An 18700-nucleotide genomic window follows, 5' to 3' on the forward strand; every position below is an offset into this window, starting at 1 on the left:
TGCGTGCGCGTGGGTCTTCATGACCCCCAAGTGGTGGCAAAGTGGGACCGTCTCTGTATGAATTTGTATGCTGAGGGGTGCGCGTTTCTCCATGCATCTCAGGAGGAGGTGCAACGTCGTGCCTCCGGCGCTATGAGTATCTTGAGGAAGTCTTTTGCCACGGAGAAGACGTGCTATCTAATAGATTTTCGACGGCCACTTCAAATGTCATCCCAAGAGGCCACTCTTCTTAGAGACGCTGCAGCAAGTACAGATCTTTGCGTCCCCCGAGAAGATTTTACCCCGATTCGTGTGGCGTGTTTCTTGAAGCATTATACTGGAAGGGAAGGGTGCAACTCTTCCGTAAGCTTCCCCTTTGCTTCAGTTTCTAGTGTGGTGTCCATTGCGCAACGGCATCGCTATGCTGACATCGCAATAGAGCTTATTCGAACGGGGTCGGCGCCAAGTTTGGGCGATGACTCGTTGCTGCTATGGGGGACTGAACTGGAGTGCCTTATTAACAGAGCGGTGGGGAGCGACGGTGCAGGTGTAGAATGTGCACCACGAGAGCGGGCTTCCACGCATGTACACTTCGGAGTGCCGTGCCCGCTACTGCATGAAATTGCTCAGGAATGGCGTGCCACAGACGTGCTGCGGATCCTTGCGTCATCACAGACGGTTGAAGATAAGCTGCCGGCGGGATTGACGATGATCCGTGGCGACAGAACGATTGGTCATCAAATACTGCGAGACAAAATTGCTCCTTCTTTTGTCCTTGATGGACTCTCGCGTCTGATCGTCTTCTTAGTGGATGAGGGGGATCTGCCACTTGCAAGGTGTTTTATTCCTCTTGTGGCGGGCATCTGTGAGCGGATGTCGTCACAGGCAAATATTCTTGTAACTTTACATGCGATTGCTGCTTTTGCACAGGGCTGCCACTATGATGATACGGATGGATACTGGACGGCTGTTACCCGCGTCCTACTCCCAGTGCTTCTGCCCCGCTCTTCCGGAATGTCACCGCCGTATCGGCAAACGAAATCAGTAGTTGCGGGACGCACATTTTCTTCGCGGCGTCGTGTGTTTGATGCATTTTGCGGCACTTTTCACACGAGAGAAAATGTTCATTCGCATTGCCAGCTGCAGGTGCTTTTGACAAGCGATCATGAGGGTGTGCAACTCAGCCGTAGCAGCAGTGTGGAGGGGATGACGGTGTGGGAGAAGGTTTTGCCAGTTGGAAGGACTTTGCTGGAAATGGTGGCGAGGATGCGTGAAATAGAGGCGCAGAACCGGCGGCACCTTGAAGCTGCCCTCTACAACAAGGAGGTCTCTTTGTTGGGGAAGGAGAAGATGGAGGCGCCTTCCGACGCCACGGAAGCATTCAGCAACAGTGAGGTGGAGAGGCAAAGCAGAAAGGCGAGAGCTGAGTGGTGGGAGCAGCGACACGCGTTCGACAGCGCAATGCGAAAGGTTGTCGAGAAGCTGCAATCCGACGAGTGTTTTGGATGCTGGCGTGTGGCGATGTGCGGTGATTTGTCCCCTTCCTGTCTTTTAGAGCTGAAACAGGTGGCCGCCCAATTGCTTCATGACATTGGCGCACCCGCGCACCATGTGTTGGACCTGACGCTGATTTTGGCTGGACTTCCCTTCTTGGGGACGCGCTGTTGCGCCGGAGGCAAATTGTTATTTAGTCCGTCCCACGGAAGTGCGGAGGGCAAATGTGCCTCGTGTGATGAGGTATTGTGCAATCTCTCTGAGGCGCTGGAAATTGAGCTTCTCAAAAATGGCATTGCTGCACCTTCAACTGGTCTTCTTTCTGCTTTGCGTGGAGCGTGCCTCTCCGCACTAGCAAAGATGTGTAAAGCGATTTCAGTTGCATGTGAGTCGGAATTGGGGCATTTGGATCTGTTTTCTCTTTCGCGCTCCTCTTTATACCTTGTATTGGACAATGAACTTCATGCTCTTCCACTTGAGGGCATGGATGTCCTGTTGGCCGGAAATGTTGCCCGTGTTCCAACATCGACATTCATTTCCACTAGTAAAGCAGAATCATTAGATATTTGTGACGGCGGAGTGTATTGTGTCATTGACCCCGCTGGTGACATGCCAAAGACATCAAAACGTCTTCTCCCTGTCTGCCGGAGAACTGGATGGAAGGCAAGTACGCAGTCTGTGCCATGCGGCGAGCTTATGCACGAGCTTTACTCATATCGTGCAAAAGCTTATGTTTATGTCGGGCACGGAAAAGGGGAACGCTTCCTACACCGCGGAGAACTGTATGAACGGCTTCCTGATCCAGACGAGTTTCCTGCTGTCTTCCTTATGGGCTGCAGCAGCGCGTATATGGAGGGTGGCGCCTCATATGATTCGTACGGTATGCCCTACGCCTTTTTACATGCGGGATGTCCATTGTTTCTGGGATGTCTGTGGCATGTGACCGATGGTGAAATTGATCGATTGACAAAACGACTCCTATTATTGCTTGCAGGAGAAGCTGTTAATGATGGTGATGGTGCTTCATTACTCCCTCCGCGGACCGTTGGAGAGGCTCTCGCATTAGCAAGGCGTGCCTGTAAGCTGCCATTTCTCACGGGGTGCGCCGCAGTTCTGTACGGCACAAATCTTTCCTTGGAGAGAACCGTTGATGGATGAAAGTCTTCTTGATTGTTTTTTTTTTTTTTTTTTTTTTTTTTCAGGGCGTTGCGTGTTGCAAATACGCAAATACACATGTTTTATACATGAATGTGGCTGCTGTTTGTTTTGGATCGGGTATACTATGTCTCCCTTTTTCTGCTCTTCTCCTTTGCTTGTGTGACTCTTATCGCTGGAAAAGGGGGAGAGAAAAAATAATAATCAAGTAATTTTTCTAAACCTCATGGAGAGGGCCTCCGGTTTTGTTGAGTTCCTGGAGAAGAACACATTACCGCGTCGTCAACTCTTGGGGACACAGTTAAAAGTCCTTACGACGTTGGGCCGTGGCTCCTTTGGGGAAGTCCTTCTCGTGGAGGATCGTAATCTAATTGGTGCACGGGCTGTGGTGAAGCGCTTCCGGAAGAGGGAGGAAAAGGAGAAGAAGGGCAATTTGGCGCAGCAGCAAATGCAGGCTGCCTTGACCGAGGCACGAGTCATGTCAAGATTCAACGATGACGGTATTGTGCGTCTCCTCGACACGTGGTACGAGGATTGTCAAGGCGTTGTATGCTTTCTGATGGAATACTGCCCGTGGGGCGACCTGGAGGCTTATCTGCAGCAGAATTACCCTCTTAGTGAGGAGATGTTGCTTTACCTTTTCCTTCAATGTTTACTTGCTCTGGCGCACATACACACGAAGGGGGTTATTCACCGTGATTTGAAGCTGACAAACATATTGCTGGGCGCCGGAAGTAGTCGGATACCAACGCTGAAGATGGCCGATTTTGGGCTCAGCGCGTTCTTCAGCGTTAATGATGCGGTGGATGTTTCCATGTTTGTTGGAACACCACTCTTTATGTCACCAGAGACCATCGCGGAGGGACTTTGTGGTTATGGGAGCGATGTGTGGAGTCTCGGTGTTGTGTTCTACCGCATGATGACGAATTTTCAGCCTTTTGTTGGCGATGACATTGCCGCTCTGCGGGTGTCGATTACGAATTTGGAGCCACCGCACCCAGCGGGAAAATCCCGGGTACGCTACTCACAGGAACTGGGTGACCTCGTTATGTCAATGCTGACAAAGCGGCCATTCTCACGGCCTTCCGTGCGTCAACTGATTAACTTGCCACTTTTCTCAGATGCTTTGTTAAAATGCCCGTGGCGCAGCAAACCACTTCGTGGTGCACTTTGTCTCTTTGCATGTCACAAGGACTACACCGTAACTGTTTTTGCAGAGCCGCGGTTGGACGCAAAAATTATTGGAACTTTTCATTTTGGCGATCATGTTTTTGTGTCCAACGAGGTGCGTTCCAAAGCGACGTCCAGACGGCGCAGCTTCTCGCAGAGTGTTGGGCGTAGACTCTCTTTGAAAAGCCCAGCTAAGACCAAAGACTGCTTGCCCGATGTCACCACATGGTGCCGCATCGTTGGACCCCAGCAGGGCTACTGCTTGAAGTACGTGCGAGGTCAAAGCGTACTGCGGCATGTGGGTGACTGCACCCCATGTGGCCCGCTATTCACTGAGACGGCAGTCAGCGATGAACGTGGGTCGTCGCCGGAGCCGACATACCGGACAGTGGCACCTTCGCCGCGGTCGTCGTGCTCGTCAATTTGCGAGGGGACGCGCAGAAAAACGCCAAAAAACGTGTTGTCTTTTCTTTTTAAGCATCGCGGCTAAATTTATTATTAAAATTATTATTAAAATTATTATTATGCCTGATTCTGATTTTATTCACAAGTGAAGCCGAGAGGGGGATGCGAATCTTACAGAGGCTTTTGTGCTCACTTTTGCAATGACCTTTTTTTTTTTTCTCGGGTGGTTTTCTTTTTTGTCTTTTTGTTTTTTTCTCACATTCCCGCTCCTTTAATGTTGTGCGTACATGTGTGTTTGTATGGCGTCTTTTTGCCGCTATCGTATTGGCTTGTTTTTTGTTCTTTTTTCTTTTTTGTTTTTTGTTTTTCTTTTTTCTTACCTTTTGTGTGGACGGGTCTTTTTTGCCACGGTGCCTACAATAACGGCCCCGCTTGCCGCAATGGCGAGTTGATGCGGATTTTCTTTACTTCTTATTATCCATCTCTGTCTGTGTCTATTTACATTTGTCTGTTTGTGTGTGTGTGTGTGTGTTGTAGCCTTTTTTGCATCGTGCTGAAAGGGAGCTGACGGCCAGCAGCAGCAGCAGCAGCAGCGCATGCACGTTGTGAGCGATCTTCAGCGGCGTCCCAATAGGGGCCGCCTGAAGTCTGAGAAGCGTATCATGTTCCTGCACGATATCGCCACCATTGTGCAGATCGTATGTTTCTTGATTTATACGACGAATTTTCTGATTGCCAGCAAACGCACATTTGTCAACTCCGTGTGGCTGCGGAACCCGCTTCAGTTAGTCCCCGCGCTGATTTTAAAGACGCGTAATTGCCGATTTGATGTGACAAAAAGAAATCTTTACGCCTTTAGGAACGTTCATTTGGTGCTCTCAATTAAAAATACAGACGACATCTTCGCGGACCACGCCATTCAAATGTTTTTGGCGATCTTTTTTTGCGGCTTTGCACTGCTGCTGGGCGTGGTGAACCGATCGTCAGTCGAGCACAACTTTTTCAGTGTCAGTTGGAGGAACTTTACACTTCGAAAAGACATTCTTTCAGCTTTCGAGATTGTGATGATTTCTCTCGTGCTTCGGACGAGCCTCATGGCGAACGTCTCGGGTGGACTTCTAAAGGAATACCTGACTCACTGCGGACTTGTTTCTGATGCGTACCTGCCCTTCTGCAGCCTCGTGCCGCTTTTTTTGTTTGCTAGCGTCGGGTACTTTGTGTACCTTTTTGGCACCGCCGTGTACCTTTGCAACGCACTGCCGAAGTACGGCATCATGTCGGAGGCGGAAATCGCGGAATACAAAGTATGGCTGCGGGACAGGCGAGAGCGCGTGAGGGAGGCGAAGCGTGCCGCGGAGGAGGCCAAAAGAGCGAATCTGTTGCTGCAGCAGGTGATGCGATCGGAGTCCATGCCACCAATTCTTCGGCCTCCCCCTCCCGTGCCGACGCATCACGACATGGAGGCCACACCTCCGTTGGAACTCTCAGCCTCGCACTACACACCGACGGTAAACATGCCCCGCCGCCGAGACGCGGCATCACAGCGGCAGACGGCCACGGGTGCTTCCAGTAAACCTGTCCATACACCTATGTACGCATCCTACATAAACGTCCAAACGTCCCACTCGTCGCGGAACTAGAAAAAACAGAAGAAGCAAAACTAGAAGGAAAAGAAGACACAACTTTCTTTTTTTCATACGACTTCCCCTTTTTTCTTTTCTTTTTTTCTTTTTTTTTCTTTTTTTCTTTTTTGGTATTGTTGCTCATGACTCGGCGTCTTTCATTAGTTCTTAGATGTGCCAAGTTTCCTTTTTTTGTTAGCCTTTATTTAATTGAAGGGAAGATAAATTGCATGTTACCATGTGTTTTCCCTGCACCTTTTTTTCTTTATTATTATTATTATTATTATTATATGCATCTTTCCTTCTCTCTTACATGTGCACACACGTTTTTGCCTCACTCCGTTGGATGCGCCGTTGAGGCTAGCAAAAGCGACAACAACATTGGACATGAAGGTGTACTTTATCTACGAAGGGAAGGATGTGAATGGGTGCGTGGTGAACGACAGTCTGACGGAGGTTTTCAAGGTGAAGATGGACATTCCCGCAAGCTGGCTCAACGGACCGTGCGAAAAGCTGCGTTGTTTCATAACTTCGACTTACAACAAGAAGCATCCTGACAACCCCCTTTTGGCTGAGGAGCTCAGTTTGTGGTGCGGCAACGTGGAGCTGAAGCCATCGGATGTGGTAGAAACACGCATCCATGAGTACAATGACGTGCACATCCGGCATTTGGCGAAGTCCGTGCTGCATGAGCAGAAACCATTTTCGGTCCTTTGCACAAACTTTGGATGTGGAGAGTTTTTTCTTCAAGCGGAGAACCACGAGTCAGCATGCCACTACCATGCGGAACCGCCTGTCTTCCACGACATTGAGAAGTATTGGCGGTGTTGCCCGACGCAGCGCGCACGCGACTGGGACGATTTCAAGGCCATCCCCCCGTGTTGTGTGGGCCCCCACAGCACAGAGAAGAGACCGGTGTCTTTTGTCAGCCCGCCTCCTTCCAACACACCCTTATCGGTAGAACAGGTGCAGGCGTTGACGCATAGAGATGAAAACACCGCGGCATCTCGTACTACTGGGCCGAGGGAATTTGAAGGGGCGGCGGAAGCGCAGCGGCAACCGCCGCAGGAGATTGTGGACGGTAAGGCGCGGTGTCGTAACTACGGCTGCCAGAAGGAATTTGTTGTGAGTGAGAATCATCCGACAGCGTGTCGGCATCACACCGGGGGGCCGGTTTTTTGGGACACCTACAAATACTGGAAGTGCTGCCCCGACAAGAAGCGCTACGAGTTTGACGATTTTGTTAAAATCCCCGGATGCACACAAGGCCCACACCAGCTGTAAGGCCCCGAAAGATTATCACACATCACACACAGACAAATGCACGCACATAGTTCTCACCGTGGTTGGAAACCCCAAGACTTTTGTGCATTTGTATAAATTGTGCTTGCACGCAATTCTTTGATGGTCTGTTTTTGGGACTTCCGTTTATTTATGCAAGTATTTCTATGCACGCATGAGTAGTTGAGAGTGCATGTATTTTTCTTCTTCCTTCAACTCAGTTTCTTTTCTCTGAATTTGTGTGTTTGTGTGTGTGTGTGTGTGTTTGTTGATTTTTTTTTTTTTCTTTCTTGATCAGTAGAGCTCAGTAGTCATGCCCACAATGACAGCCCCGGAACAGTACGCCCGCGTGCACTCCGTCGACTTGACTCTGCAGCATGAGAAGGCCTACCAGCGTCAGACGGCGGTCAATGAGAACAGCCACAACCCAAACAAGAAGCACGTCAACATGAGCGGCCACATCCGCTACTCCAAGAAGATTGGTCTGGGCTTCAAGACTCCAAAGGCGGCTATCAACGGTAAGTACATTGACCGCAAGTGTCCCTTCACCAGCGACGTGTCCATCCGCGGCCGCATTCTTCGCGGTGTTGTGCACTCCACCAAGATGAAGCGCTCGATCGTCATTCGTCGCGACTATCTGCACTTTATCCGCAAGTACCAGCGTTACCAGAAGCGTCACCGCAGCCTGACGGTGCACTGCAGCCCCTGTTTTGACCCCAAGCCTGGTGACGAGGTGATTGTTGGCCAATGCCGTCCGCTGAGCAAGACGATCCGCTACAACGTGCTGGAGGTTGTCAGCAAGTCCGCACCGGGCAAGCTGGGCAGGAAGTTTTCCAAGAACTGATTCTTTTGCGCTACTGATCTCAGCTGTTTGTTTTTCTTTTACTGTGCAATTTATCTTGTATTTTTTTTTTTATTATTTGATTTTGTTTACCTGCTGGCGTGTGGCATTCTTTCTTTGCTGAGCTGTGGATAGAATGACTGACGTGCGCACTTAATTGCGGCCGCTTGGCCTCCTTTTTTTTTTTTTTTTTTTTTTTTCTTCCCGATCTTTTATTTGTTTTGGGCTAAACGCCGCTAAGGGTCTGTCGTGGGTGAAATAAGGCTTTAAGCACGTCTAATTTTTTTTTTTTTTCCTTACCAGACGTAACAATGAGTGTGGCAACGAAGCCATTTGAGGGAACCGTGCGCTGCGAGTGGTTTCAATGTCCGGCCCGTATAAACTTTTGTTTTTATGTACGTGAGCGTCAGGAAAATGATGTTCGGGTAGAGGCGAGTGCGCGGTCGTTAACGGTGACCATCCGTCTTGACGCGTCGGGGCGCGAGTATCAATACAACATTGACCGTCTCTACGCCCCGCTAGCCGGTGAAGCACCAACGGTAACTGTGCGAGCAACGAAGGTTGAGGTGTCGTTTCAGAAGGCATGCGAACTGCAATGGCCGACGCTGGAATCAGTTGAAAATGACGCCCATACGGTGCCGGATTTAGCCGCGCCAGCACCGGTCGCCACAGCAAGCCTGCCGGCGTCCGCAGAGCAACTGAAGTATCCGAACAGCCGCGGGAAGGACTGGAGCTCCGTGAAAATTGACGACGAGGATGTGAAGCCGGAGGGGGATCAGGCGCTGAATGCGCTCTTCCAGCAGATATACAGGAACGGCACCGATGAGCAACGCCGTGCAATGATGAAGTCGTTCTTGGAGAGCAACGGGACAGTTCTGTCAACAAATTGGGAGGACGTGGGAAAAAGAGAAGTGAAGACGGAACCCCCCACTGGAATGGTGGCGAAGCCCTACAATGAATGAGACTTCTGCAGAAAAAGGAGAGGGGGAAGTAAGATGAGATAAGTATGAATGATCCTTTTTTGACGCCATTTTCTTTAATTAGACTTTTATTTGTCTTTTTATTGGCGTTTTATTTTTACTTTGTCATCTTCCATTTTGATACCATTTTACTGTTTATTATTATTATGATTATGATTATTATTATTATTATTATTATTATTATTATTATGACCGTTGTTGGGCTTGAACGTCTGTGGCTGTCAGAACCAACTATTGCGGGATGTGGGTGGGTAAGGGTTCATGTTTTCTCCTTTCCTTCTTTCTCTTGTTCATCTTCAAGAGCTTCTCGTTCCGCAGTTTGCAAGAGGTGTGTCCAATTGGGCAATATACCCGAGTAGGTGGACAGACGAATTTTTTTGGCGGAAATTGGGGTTGGAGTAATGGAACCGCTTTACTGCTGCCAGGAAGAGCAAACCAGCCCGGGGCCACAAAGGCTCCCTCGCGTGAAGGACCTGCGCGGATCAGAGGAGGAGGTCTTATATTTGGACAAGTGCCGAAGGCGGTGCGTGGAGGAGGGGCTAGAAAACAATACGGTTCGTCGCGCGGTATGGCGTCATGTGGTGCTGGGCCTCGACAGGCCGATGCGCGTGCCTTGTGTCCAAGAGAGCCGCTCCGAGGGAAGTAGTCAAGGCCCATCCAGCGCAACGAGTGTGGACACGCCAAGGCTGAGAACCACTGCCATAGAAACGGAAGAATGCGTCCAAAGTGGTAAAAAAACGGTAGACTTGAAGAAATCTTTAGACAACTGCGACTTGCGTGTCATTCAGGTGGATGTGCAGAGATCACTTTGGTTGCTATATCGCGACCATTCAAAGCGGGAAATCATGCGTGATGTTTTGAAGAACCTATTGCAGCATGTGCTTTTAAATAATAGTGAGCGGCACTATTATCAAGGGTTACACGAGCTGATGGGCTTTGTTATGTACGTTATGGAGGGGGCTTCGATGAATGTGTTGGTTGCCGTCTGTGAGAGTCTACTTCGAGTACAATGGAAGTCTTTCAGTGACAAGAAACTGAGGCAGTCCGAGTCGATGCTCTACGCTGTTCATGCAGTGCTGGCAGAAGAGGACGTGGAACTTGCCACCACATTGGAGTCCTGCGGTGTCGCTCCCGAGTCACACTACATTGTTGGATGGCTTATCACGTGGTATACGCACGTTTGTGAGGATACGAAAGTCGTTGCCCGTCTGTTTGATTTTCTTATTGGCCACGCGGATGAGCACACAGTCATATTCTTTACCGCCGCTTTGCTGCTACACGAGAAGGAACGCATCATGGGGTACGTCCGAGAGGCACGCGCAGGTGCCGAGGATGATGATGACAATCTGACGATCATGGCCAACGTGTACAAGCAACTCACACGACTCCCAAAGGAGGTTTTAACGACTAGGAATTGGGTGGCTTTTGGGGAGATGTTGCGTCACACCGTTGCACTTCAAGGGAAGCACTTGGCGTGCGTTAAGGAAGCGCGGGAGGAATTTCTTCGGGGTAATGTGAAGAAACGTGGGATGCTGGCAGACGAACGAACACGAAACTCCGCACTGAAGCTTTTGTGGTCCTTCTTGTTCCGTGAGTGGCGCAAGCCCTGGAAGGGTAAGCATATATCAGTGCCTTTAATGGGCGCTGTGCTCTTCGGTGTGTTTGCCGTGGCACTGAGCTTGACAACTTGTGATTCTGTTCAACGTATTATGCGGACTTATTTCCCTTTCGATGAGTGATGCGGGGCCAGGATGCAACCGATGGACTGCGCTTGTCTTCCTGTGGTTGTGGGTTCCTGATGACACTCCCTGTGCCATAAAGTGACAATCGTGCGTGCGCAATCATTTGCTTATACACATATATGTGTGAGTGGATCAAAGGCAAATTTAAACTACTCTTTTGCTCTTCTTTTTTTTTTCTGCGTGTTTTCTTTATATTTAGTATAAATATGCATGCATACATATTTTATATACGCATACACACTGCTGCCCTTTTTCTTACCTGTATTTGCCTCTTTCTTGGAAGCTGTGAAGGTGGAATGCAGACAAGAATGGTAACGTCTAATCCCTTTGAGCACCTGGAGACCGGTAACTGGAAGGCCTGGCGGTTACTGTGCCTCCCTTCGCGAGCGTCACGCCCCTTGTCTAATTGAATAACGCTTTTTTTACCCTTACATTATCCTCCGAGAGTGAGAGAGGTGGTGGAATAACGGCGGCATGACTTCACTTTGGAAAATGTTGATTGTTTGAGAAGCGGTTTGCTTTTTTTGCAGCACAACGGTGCGACTGTTTGAGTGACTTATATGGCGATGGAGCAGGATGAGTAGTTGGTGTACATGCAACGCACGGCGGAGACTGTCTTGCAAGCGTCGGCGACGCAACTTGCCACAGAGAGTCTTCTTTGCGGCTGATTTTGTGGCTGGTGAACATGCTATTCTTTTCTATTCCTGTTTTTGGTTTTTGGAGGTCGGAGATAACCCAATTTGCGCAGATTCACCTTTCATTCACTTGTTTTTTTTTTGTTGTTGTTGTTGTTACAGGAAAAGAAGGGAACTGAGGTGGTGAGTGGATTGGGTTGGGTTGTGTCCATGCGCGGTGAGATGGGGCTGCTGGTTGTGGCTGCGCCGCTGACTTGGTGGCCCCCGGCTGATGAGCTTCACCGTCACCCGCTTGACGCATGCCGCACATTCTTTTCCGCCATTACAAGTGCTGGTGTTGCTGTTGGAGCCGCGGATCGCGTGGTGGCCCTCTCACGTGTCGGCACGAGCGTCATGTTCTCCGGCATCCTTGAAGGAACTTTTGTGCGGGTTTATAACCCGTTCGGCGGTGTGGAGGTCACTCTGGCTGTGCAAGCGACGCTCAGTGAGCAAGCGCTTGCTTCTGGAGCTTCGCTGCGGATTCTTGCGGAGGCGGACCGTGTGCGTGTCGAAGCGGCGGCTGTAGAAACGGGTGTTGTGCTGCGTCCTTTAGCGGAAGCAGGCCACATTCTTGGCGAGAGGCACGCCGCAGCGGCTGTGCTTCACATCCTCCACTATCTGCAGCGGGCACGGAAACCGGGTGTATGCTCCGTCCTTTTTACTGGCGAGCATGGTGTCGGAAAGACCTACACGATGCGGCGCGTTGCCCAGCACTTTCCGTCTGTTGTTGATGTGCAGGGCGTTCAACACTTTTTGGAGCGCCGTGATGTTGATATTGCCCGTCTGCTTCAGATGAGCGATCGGGAGGCTTTGACGATGATCCGCTGCATGTTTGCCGTTCCACCTGTGGAGTCGTCAAACGGTGCCCATGCCGTCCTTCTGCTATTGACAATTGATGCTGTTGATTTGCTGTGGGCGGACGCTAATTTTTTGGTTTCGCTCGTGTCGCACCAGCTGTGCGCTGTGCTTGAGGAACTGAACGAACCGACACTAACGGCACAGACTCAGTTTCACGCCGTGGTGCTTGCCACAGCCACCACCACCACTTCCCTCCCCAGTGCACTTTTAACGCGCCTTTCCTCACGAGTTGTTCACGTCACACACCCGTCGTTGCAGGAACGACTAAGTTGCATTGAAATGCATAGCGGTTCGTCTGTTTATTCACAAGACGTGCGGAGGAAATTGGCCGAATTGCTTGCGGGGCACACGGCTGGGCAGCTGGCGGCGTTGCAAGAGGGGGATATGCTTCCGCAGATGTTGGAGCGCGAGGCGTCATGCGGATTGAAGCAGTCACACGTCGAAGAACATCACGAGGTGGTAGAGCGACTTGATGCTTATTGCGGACTTATTGCGATGAATGGCGTTGTGCGTGATCTCGAGGAGTTTGTCGTTTGGCCGCTGCTTCACTTGCAACTGCTGCGCTGCTGTGGGGTGAGGGCTCCGAAAGGCGTTGTTGTGTGCGGTCCGTCAGGAAGCGGGAAGACAGCGCTGTTGAAAGCACTAGCGAGTCGACTGCAAACCGAGGTTGCGCGCGGGGTGCATGTGATGTTTGTTGATGGTCTTTCACTTATTGAGAAGGAGGTGGGGCGCACGGAGAAAAACATTGCCGCTCTTTTTTCCACCGCGAGAGCTATGTCGCCCACCGCACTGTTTCTCGACAATATTGACAGCCTGGCACCTCCGCGCGGACGGCAAACAAGTGAGGTGTCGAACACGGCCGATCGCACGCTCAGCACGCTGCTCACAGAGATGGATGGCATCAGCGATAGCACCAACGATGGGGATGTTGTTTTTGTCGTTGCGTCTGCGCCGTGTTTTTCTGCACTTGATCCGGCCATTGGTCGTCCTGGTCGTCTTGATCTCCACCTTGAGATTCAGCTTCCGACAGCGAAGGAACTGCGAGACCACGTCGTGCAGCGTGTCGTGGCGTGTGTGGAAGACTGCGGTGGCAGCGACGCTGCGGGTGACGTGGGAACGATCTCAACTCTTGTGGAGGAACACGTGGAACGATGGATGAACATGCGTCGCGTCACCGTGGCGGAGGCAAACGCTTTTGTGCGTGAAGTGGTGTTGTGCATGGTGGAGGAATCCTCGCGTAATTTATTGGATCGACTACGGGAGGCGCTGCGGAGGGCCGCATCCTCGTAGAGCGCTCCGGCCTCTTTTTGTGTTCCGACTTTGCTACTCTTCCACTCCCCTATTTTCTCTCTTTTTTCTTTCTTTTTTTGTTTGTAGTGTCTCTTGTTCCTTTTTTTTTTTTTTTTTTTCTCACGCTTTAAATCTTCATTTTTTGTTTGTTTGTTTGCTTTCGGCTTTTCTTCTTTGTGCTTGTGTCCCTCTCTCTCTGTGTTTATGTGAGGAGGGGGCAATTTGTGTTGTGAAGGAACGAGAAAGCATTGCGTGATGGTCTTGCTGCAGCGAACAGCCGCGAAGGAGTCGCGTCTGCAGACGCGGATGGCGGCACGCTATCAGCACGTGTTGGGCGCCTTCCACGACGGTGTGCGGGAGTTCAATAAGCAGCTGGACGAGGAGCAAATGCTGCAACTTTTGAACCTGAAGGAATTTCTGCGGCGCAGCCACGAGGAGTGGGAGGAGAAGCTGCGGGCGGAGATGCAACGCGTGGAATGCCACAAAAATCAACTTGCGCAGCCCATAGTGAGTGACGCGGACGATGTCCTGCAGCCCTTCACGGACCATTATCACAAGGTCGAGGTAACCATTGACGATAGTAAGGCCCGGCTGCAGGATGAGCGTCAGCGTCTCCTTCATTTGTGCGTCGAATTACGAAATGCGCATCAAATGCGTGTTGATGCCATCGCCGTATGCGAAGAGGCCTTGGAGACACGTGAAAAGGAGAGACGTGAGCGGCTCAAGAAGACTCTTGTGGAATTTGTAGAGGCACTGACAAAAATCAGCTACACAAGCATCGGCGCTTCCCACGTCATGGCGCAGCGGGCGATTCATGACATCAACGAGCATCTCTGCAAAAACCAAGCTGGTAGGAAAACATTGTTGGCACAATTGCGCTGCCGAGAAATCTTGCGGCAACGGCACTATAGCCGCCAGCTGGCGGATGTGTACGGTGTGTCGCTGGAGCTCATGATGCGTAGTAGTTTACAGTGGGCAGTAACTTTGCTAAAGACGGCATATTTTCGCCGACCGCGGTGCCGAATGCAGGCGTTGGAAAAGATCAGCCAACTGGTTGGCAGCATAAGACGTGATGGGACGCAATTTATTGGTAACGTGGCAACAACGGTGCAGACGCTGCGGCGCGCACGTGATCCACAGCCGATGGAGTGCGGCCAGGTGTGCGGCGGCACGCTTCCCGATGGCTGGCTACGCAGTTTTGATTCTTGTCTCTTTTCACCCGTCTTTCCGGTGAGTCCCTCGGAGGTGACGATGGAGTGGCGTGTAAAGGCGAACGTTCTGGTGCGTAACATCTTGGTGCAGTGTGCCACAGTGGCGGAGGAAGTCCGTATTGAGGAAGAGCGGCTGTGTGAAGAGGCGGAATTGATCCTCAAGGAATTGCATGCCCTTGTGCAGTGGGTCTGCCAGCCGGAGGAGAAAGAAACGGAGATGCTGGAGAGGGCCTCATTGCATGGTGTAGATGATGTGTATAAGCGCTTTACCAATGCGAATGCCGCGCTGCACGCACAATTTAGTGGGGAGGTGGACACCGAAGTGTTGCCTTTGCTGGCAACCATCCGACACGAGAGTGAGTGGTTCACCAGCGCGGTGGAGGTCGAGCTGAATGGTCAGCACGGGACACTTGAAGGCTTTCTGCTCACTGGGCCGAGCAACGTTTTGCTGACATTTGAGAAGGCGACGAACGCGTTGGAGGTGACGGTGACAAAGGCCTTTGGGTTCATTCGTTCGCGTTTTATTGAACTCTATGAGGCACGTAAAGACCACGATGATGCCCTGCAACGCGTGGAGGCAGAACTCGCACGGAAGCAAAAAGAGCTGCAGCACTCGACAACAGTGGAGGCGGCGGAGAAATTTTTTGTCGAGAACCTTGTTATCCTTGAACGCATCGCAGCGCAGCACGCGAATTTCCACCGCCACACCGTGCAGTCACTGCAACGCATCGTGCTGGAGGGGCAGACGGAGATGGAGCAGCACTGCGCTAATTTGTTGCTGCTCTTTGGCCTTGAAAGCGAGGAGGCGTGCGTGCGGCGCGAGCGTGAATTGGCGGCGGCAGCAGCGGCAGAGGCGGCCGCGACGAAAAAAGGGCGCGGGAGGGGTGTTGTGGTGGAGTCGGACTCCGAAAGCGACGAGGAGACGATGCCACCGTACCCAACCATCACCGCAGTGGATGGGCAGCTGTATTTCATCATTGGACCACCGGCACTGGAAGACAATTCGCCAGCCTCACCAGAAGTTGCATCGCCGCAGTCGTCGCAGCAAAAAAGTCGGAAGAGCGGCGGGGGTGATGTCAGACGCAATTCTTCGACGTCAGGCAGCAAGAAGTTGTTGTCTCAGTCAAAACAGAGAGGCAGTAAAAAGATTAAGGACAACCAATCCCGGAGTGAAAGCGGCGCAAACTCCAGTCGACGTTCCCCGGTGCTGAGTGTCGTGCTACCGCCCGCCTTCTTGCAGACGTACGAGGCGCTTCTAAAGGACGCGCTTAAGGAAGATGGCGGGACGACGTCCCTTTCGCTGTCTACCGTTGAGGCGTGGTGCGAGATGCTACGGGTTGAAGTCCTCAACTGGACAGTTCATCTTCGCCACGCTTCAATGGAGCATCTGCAGAAGCAGTGCAACGCACAGAAGTCCGCGGTCGATGAGGAGACGAATGAAATTCTGCGGCATCACCGCCGTCGCCCTGCCAAGATGCAGTCTGAATTTGAGGGGCGAGTACGCGAGGTCGAGGCGGTGCACTTGAAGAAAGAGAACCGCTGCGCTCGTCTGCGGGAGAGTTGTTTGGCGCTTGAAACCGCCTGGTCTTCTATGGTAGCATTTGGCGACGCAGAGGCCCTCAGTAGCCAACTGTTCGAGCAGCTTCAGGAACTGGAGAAAATGGCTCCGAAGACGAACGCGATAAATGCGCTGGTGTCGCAGGAACGGAACTTTGCCTCCCTTGTCTCTTCCTCTTTGGAGGCTTATACTAATCACCATTATGGGATTTTGACGGATTTCACAAGGCAGAGGGAGTCGTTGGAGTCGGAGTGTCGTAGTTATCTCCTTGGCTGTGGGAAGAGTGTTCCTGATAACCTGGACGATATTCATGACACGAGCGCATGGGACGATTGCAATGACAGCAGCTGCAAAGAAGTCATGGACACCCTGCTGCGGCTTCACAACGCCGCAAAGGCTTTCAAGGAGAAACTCAACTCAGAGCGCGAACAACACGTGCGGCGCTTGGACACGATGAAGTCCAATTACACGGCAGTATTTGAGCAGAACGCCGGGGAGCTGCAACTTTTGGCGCGTCTGCAGGAGATATTGTCACGGCTCAAGGTGCAGGTACACTCCCTTACGACACTCTCGGAGACCAGCGAGGCGGAGATTGAGGAGATGCTTAAGGAATTGGAGGAAAAACTCTCCTCGCAGTCCTTACCGTATGACTTTTCCAGGGCGGTTGTAGAGATGGTGGGTCGGGAGTATGGCGTTTCTTTCAGCAATGCGGAGGTGCGGTCGTCGACTGCTACCGGTCGTGGCTCCACTGCTTCTTCCCACGCCGTCACGCCCACGAAGAAAGTACAAAAAATGGCAAGGGGTGCGGGGGCAGGTGCGATCACATTGACGCAAGACCGCACACGTGAGGTGGAGGCGGAGTTGAGTGGGCGGCTGGCAGATCTAAGGATCGAGACGCAGCGGCAGATTCGTGCGAGTGATCCGTCAAAAGTGATGCGTCTTCTTGATCACATTCGCGAGAAAATTTTTGTGCGTGGACGGCACCTTGACTGCCTACAGTACGGCGTGGAGCTATTTAACGTACCGCAGGAAAACTACATCGATCCACGTCTTGGCGCTACTTCTGACGCAACCGCGGAGGAAGCGGCCACGACAGCAGCTGGAACGACAACACCAACACCATCAACTACCTCTTTTTCTTCGCAAGGACGCCCACGGAGTAAGTCGAAGTCTTCTGCAATACCGAGTTGTATGATGGCCGCGCTCTACACAACAACTGAACTTCCGGAAGTTATTCCTGCGGAACGGCAATTAAACGAGTGGCTTGCGGTGACGAAATCACAGGTGGAAACTCTGACAGACCACCACTTTTCTATGTACCCGCCACCGCTTCTGCGCCGATTGCCCGGCATGTCGGGGGGGAATCTCAAGGATGTCATGGAGATGTGCAATCAGGTTTGTGACCAACAGCAGCGAAATGTCTCTCAGTACATGGTGAAGGCGGTGCAACGGTACCGCGAGCAGGTGCAGCGCCTGTCCGTGGCGCTGCAAAAGATTCCAAACTACCTGGTTAATTCGACGTACACCTTGTCCTCCACCGCAATGGAACGACGTGTAGCGGCGGTGTTTGATGTCTTTGCCGGCTTTTATGGCGACTCGGATACGCTGCGGTCTATGCACGATCGTCTCGCTAAAGTTACCCTCGCATCGAACTACAACCGCGATAAACTTAATGCGCTGTGCGAAGCCGAAAAAGCCCGGCAGACCGTGACGCATGCAACCATCGAAAAAATATGGGGATATGCACTGCGTGAGATAGAGGACGAGGCCGCCATGCATGCGGCAAGAAGTCTTAATGTAAACAACAATTTTTTTGCTTTATTGCGAGGAGTTGTGCTGCCGGAGAATTTAAAACCCGCCGATGACGATGGGGGCGATGGTCGACACCGAGGGCTTCGCAGCCTGCTGCGTCTCAAAGCAAAGGAGAACCGCACGAAAGAGATACAGCAGCACTCAACGAAGCGAGAACGGAGGCTGCGTGAAACAATGAATCGCCAGTCCCAGGGCAGCACAACGTCAGGAGGCAAAAAGTTGGACCCTTACCCTGCTGCTGAGGCGCCAAATGTACTGCTGCCCGTTCCAGCGCTGCAGGAAGTGGAACACGGTCGCGTGCCTCTCCGTGCTGTGCGGCCGCTGGAGATGTTCAGCGCTGAGCACCCGGATGCCGAAATCGCTGCACCAAATATTGACATCACATCCGCCTTTGCACGCATTTCAAGGTTGTCGCGTTTATATTCTTTGGCAGGCAATCGACGGCAGAAAAATGATGCTTCCAGTGTGTCTTTGGAGGAGCATGCGCCGGCTGTCGCCATTGTTGCGCCGGAGACCCCTTTGCACATGGAAATGGCAAAGCTTACCCAGCAATCGGTAGAGCATTTTAACAATACCTCCTCGAACGCTGTGGAAAAGGCGAGCGGTGCCTTTTCAGAAGTGGACTGAG

General features: G+C 51.6%; 9 protein-coding genes across 9 annotated transcripts, besides 13 other annotated features; all 9 read left to right on the plus strand.

Moving 5' to 3' along the window:
• Positions 1-2631, plus strand: Tc00.1047053507837.10 (separase, putative; the record flags this gene model as incomplete). Its single annotated transcript, XM_804220.1, has 1 exon — positions 1-2631. A coding segment is annotated over one exon (2631 nt), but the record flags the coding sequence as incomplete, so codon positions are not given.
• Positions 1-18700: a sequence feature (heterozygous, Esmeraldo-like haplotype).
• Positions 2647-2672: a microsatellite.
• On the plus strand, positions 2855-4288 carry Tc00.1047053507837.20 (protein kinase, putative; the record flags this gene model as incomplete). Its single annotated transcript, XM_804221.1, has 1 exon — positions 2855-4288. One exon carries the CDS (start codon positions 2855-2857, stop codon positions 4286-4288), a length of 1434 nt encoding a protein of 477 aa, XP_809314.1.
• Positions 4291-4324: a microsatellite.
• Positions 4536-4581: a sequence feature (T-rich).
• Positions 4689-4735: a microsatellite.
• Positions 4776-4797: a microsatellite.
• Positions 4800-5843, plus strand: Tc00.1047053507837.30 (hypothetical protein, conserved; the record flags this gene model as incomplete). The annotated part of the gene is made up of 1 exon (XM_804222.1): positions 4800-5843. One exon carries the CDS (start codon positions 4800-4802, stop codon positions 5841-5843), a length of 1044 nt encoding a protein of 347 aa, XP_809315.1.
• Positions 5912-5955: a microsatellite.
• Positions 6091-6115: a microsatellite.
• On the plus strand, positions 6213-7109 carry Tc00.1047053507837.40 (hypothetical protein, conserved; the record flags this gene model as incomplete). The annotated part of the gene is made up of 1 exon (XM_804223.1): positions 6213-7109. One exon carries the CDS (start codon positions 6213-6215, stop codon positions 7107-7109), a length of 897 nt encoding a protein of 298 aa, XP_809316.1.
• Positions 7345-7375: a microsatellite.
• On the plus strand, positions 7420-7950 carry Tc00.1047053507837.50 (40S ribosomal protein S11, putative; the record flags this gene model as incomplete). The annotated part of the gene is made up of 1 exon (XM_804224.1): positions 7420-7950. One exon carries the CDS (start codon positions 7420-7422, stop codon positions 7948-7950), a length of 531 nt encoding a protein of 176 aa, XP_809317.1.
• Positions 8124-8150: a microsatellite.
• Positions 8259-8909, plus strand: Tc00.1047053507837.60 (phosphatase-like protein, putative; the record flags this gene model as incomplete). The annotated part of the gene is made up of 1 exon (XM_804225.1): positions 8259-8909. One exon carries the CDS (start codon positions 8259-8261, stop codon positions 8907-8909), a length of 651 nt encoding a protein of 216 aa, XP_809318.1.
• Positions 9063-9117: a microsatellite.
• Tc00.1047053507837.80 (GTPase activating protein of Rab-like GTPase, putative) lies at positions 9329-10666 on the plus strand (the record flags this gene model as incomplete). Its single annotated transcript, XM_804226.1, has 1 exon — positions 9329-10666. One exon carries the CDS (start codon positions 9329-9331, stop codon positions 10664-10666), a length of 1338 nt encoding a protein of 445 aa, XP_809319.1.
• On the plus strand, positions 11515-13491 carry Tc00.1047053507837.90 (cell division cycle protein, putative; the record flags this gene model as incomplete). The annotated part of the gene is made up of 1 exon (XM_804227.1): positions 11515-13491. The coding sequence occupies one exon, from the start codon at positions 11515-11517 to the stop codon at positions 13489-13491; it is 1977 nt and encodes a 658-aa protein (XP_809320.1).
• Positions 13544-13610: a sequence feature (T-rich).
• Positions 13747-18699, plus strand: Tc00.1047053507837.100 (hypothetical protein, conserved; the record flags this gene model as incomplete). The annotated part of the gene is made up of 1 exon (XM_804228.1): positions 13747-18699. The coding sequence occupies one exon, from the start codon at positions 13747-13749 to the stop codon at positions 18697-18699; it is 4953 nt and encodes a 1650-aa protein (XP_809321.1).
• Positions 15534-15567: a microsatellite.

Source organism: Trypanosoma cruzi, genomic scaffold, assembly GCF_000209065.1.
Source record: "Trypanosoma cruzi strain CL Brener 1047053516473 genomic scaffold, whole genome shotgun sequence".
NCBI classification, from domain to species: Eukaryota; Euglenozoa; class Kinetoplastea; order Trypanosomatida; family Trypanosomatidae; genus Trypanosoma; species Trypanosoma cruzi.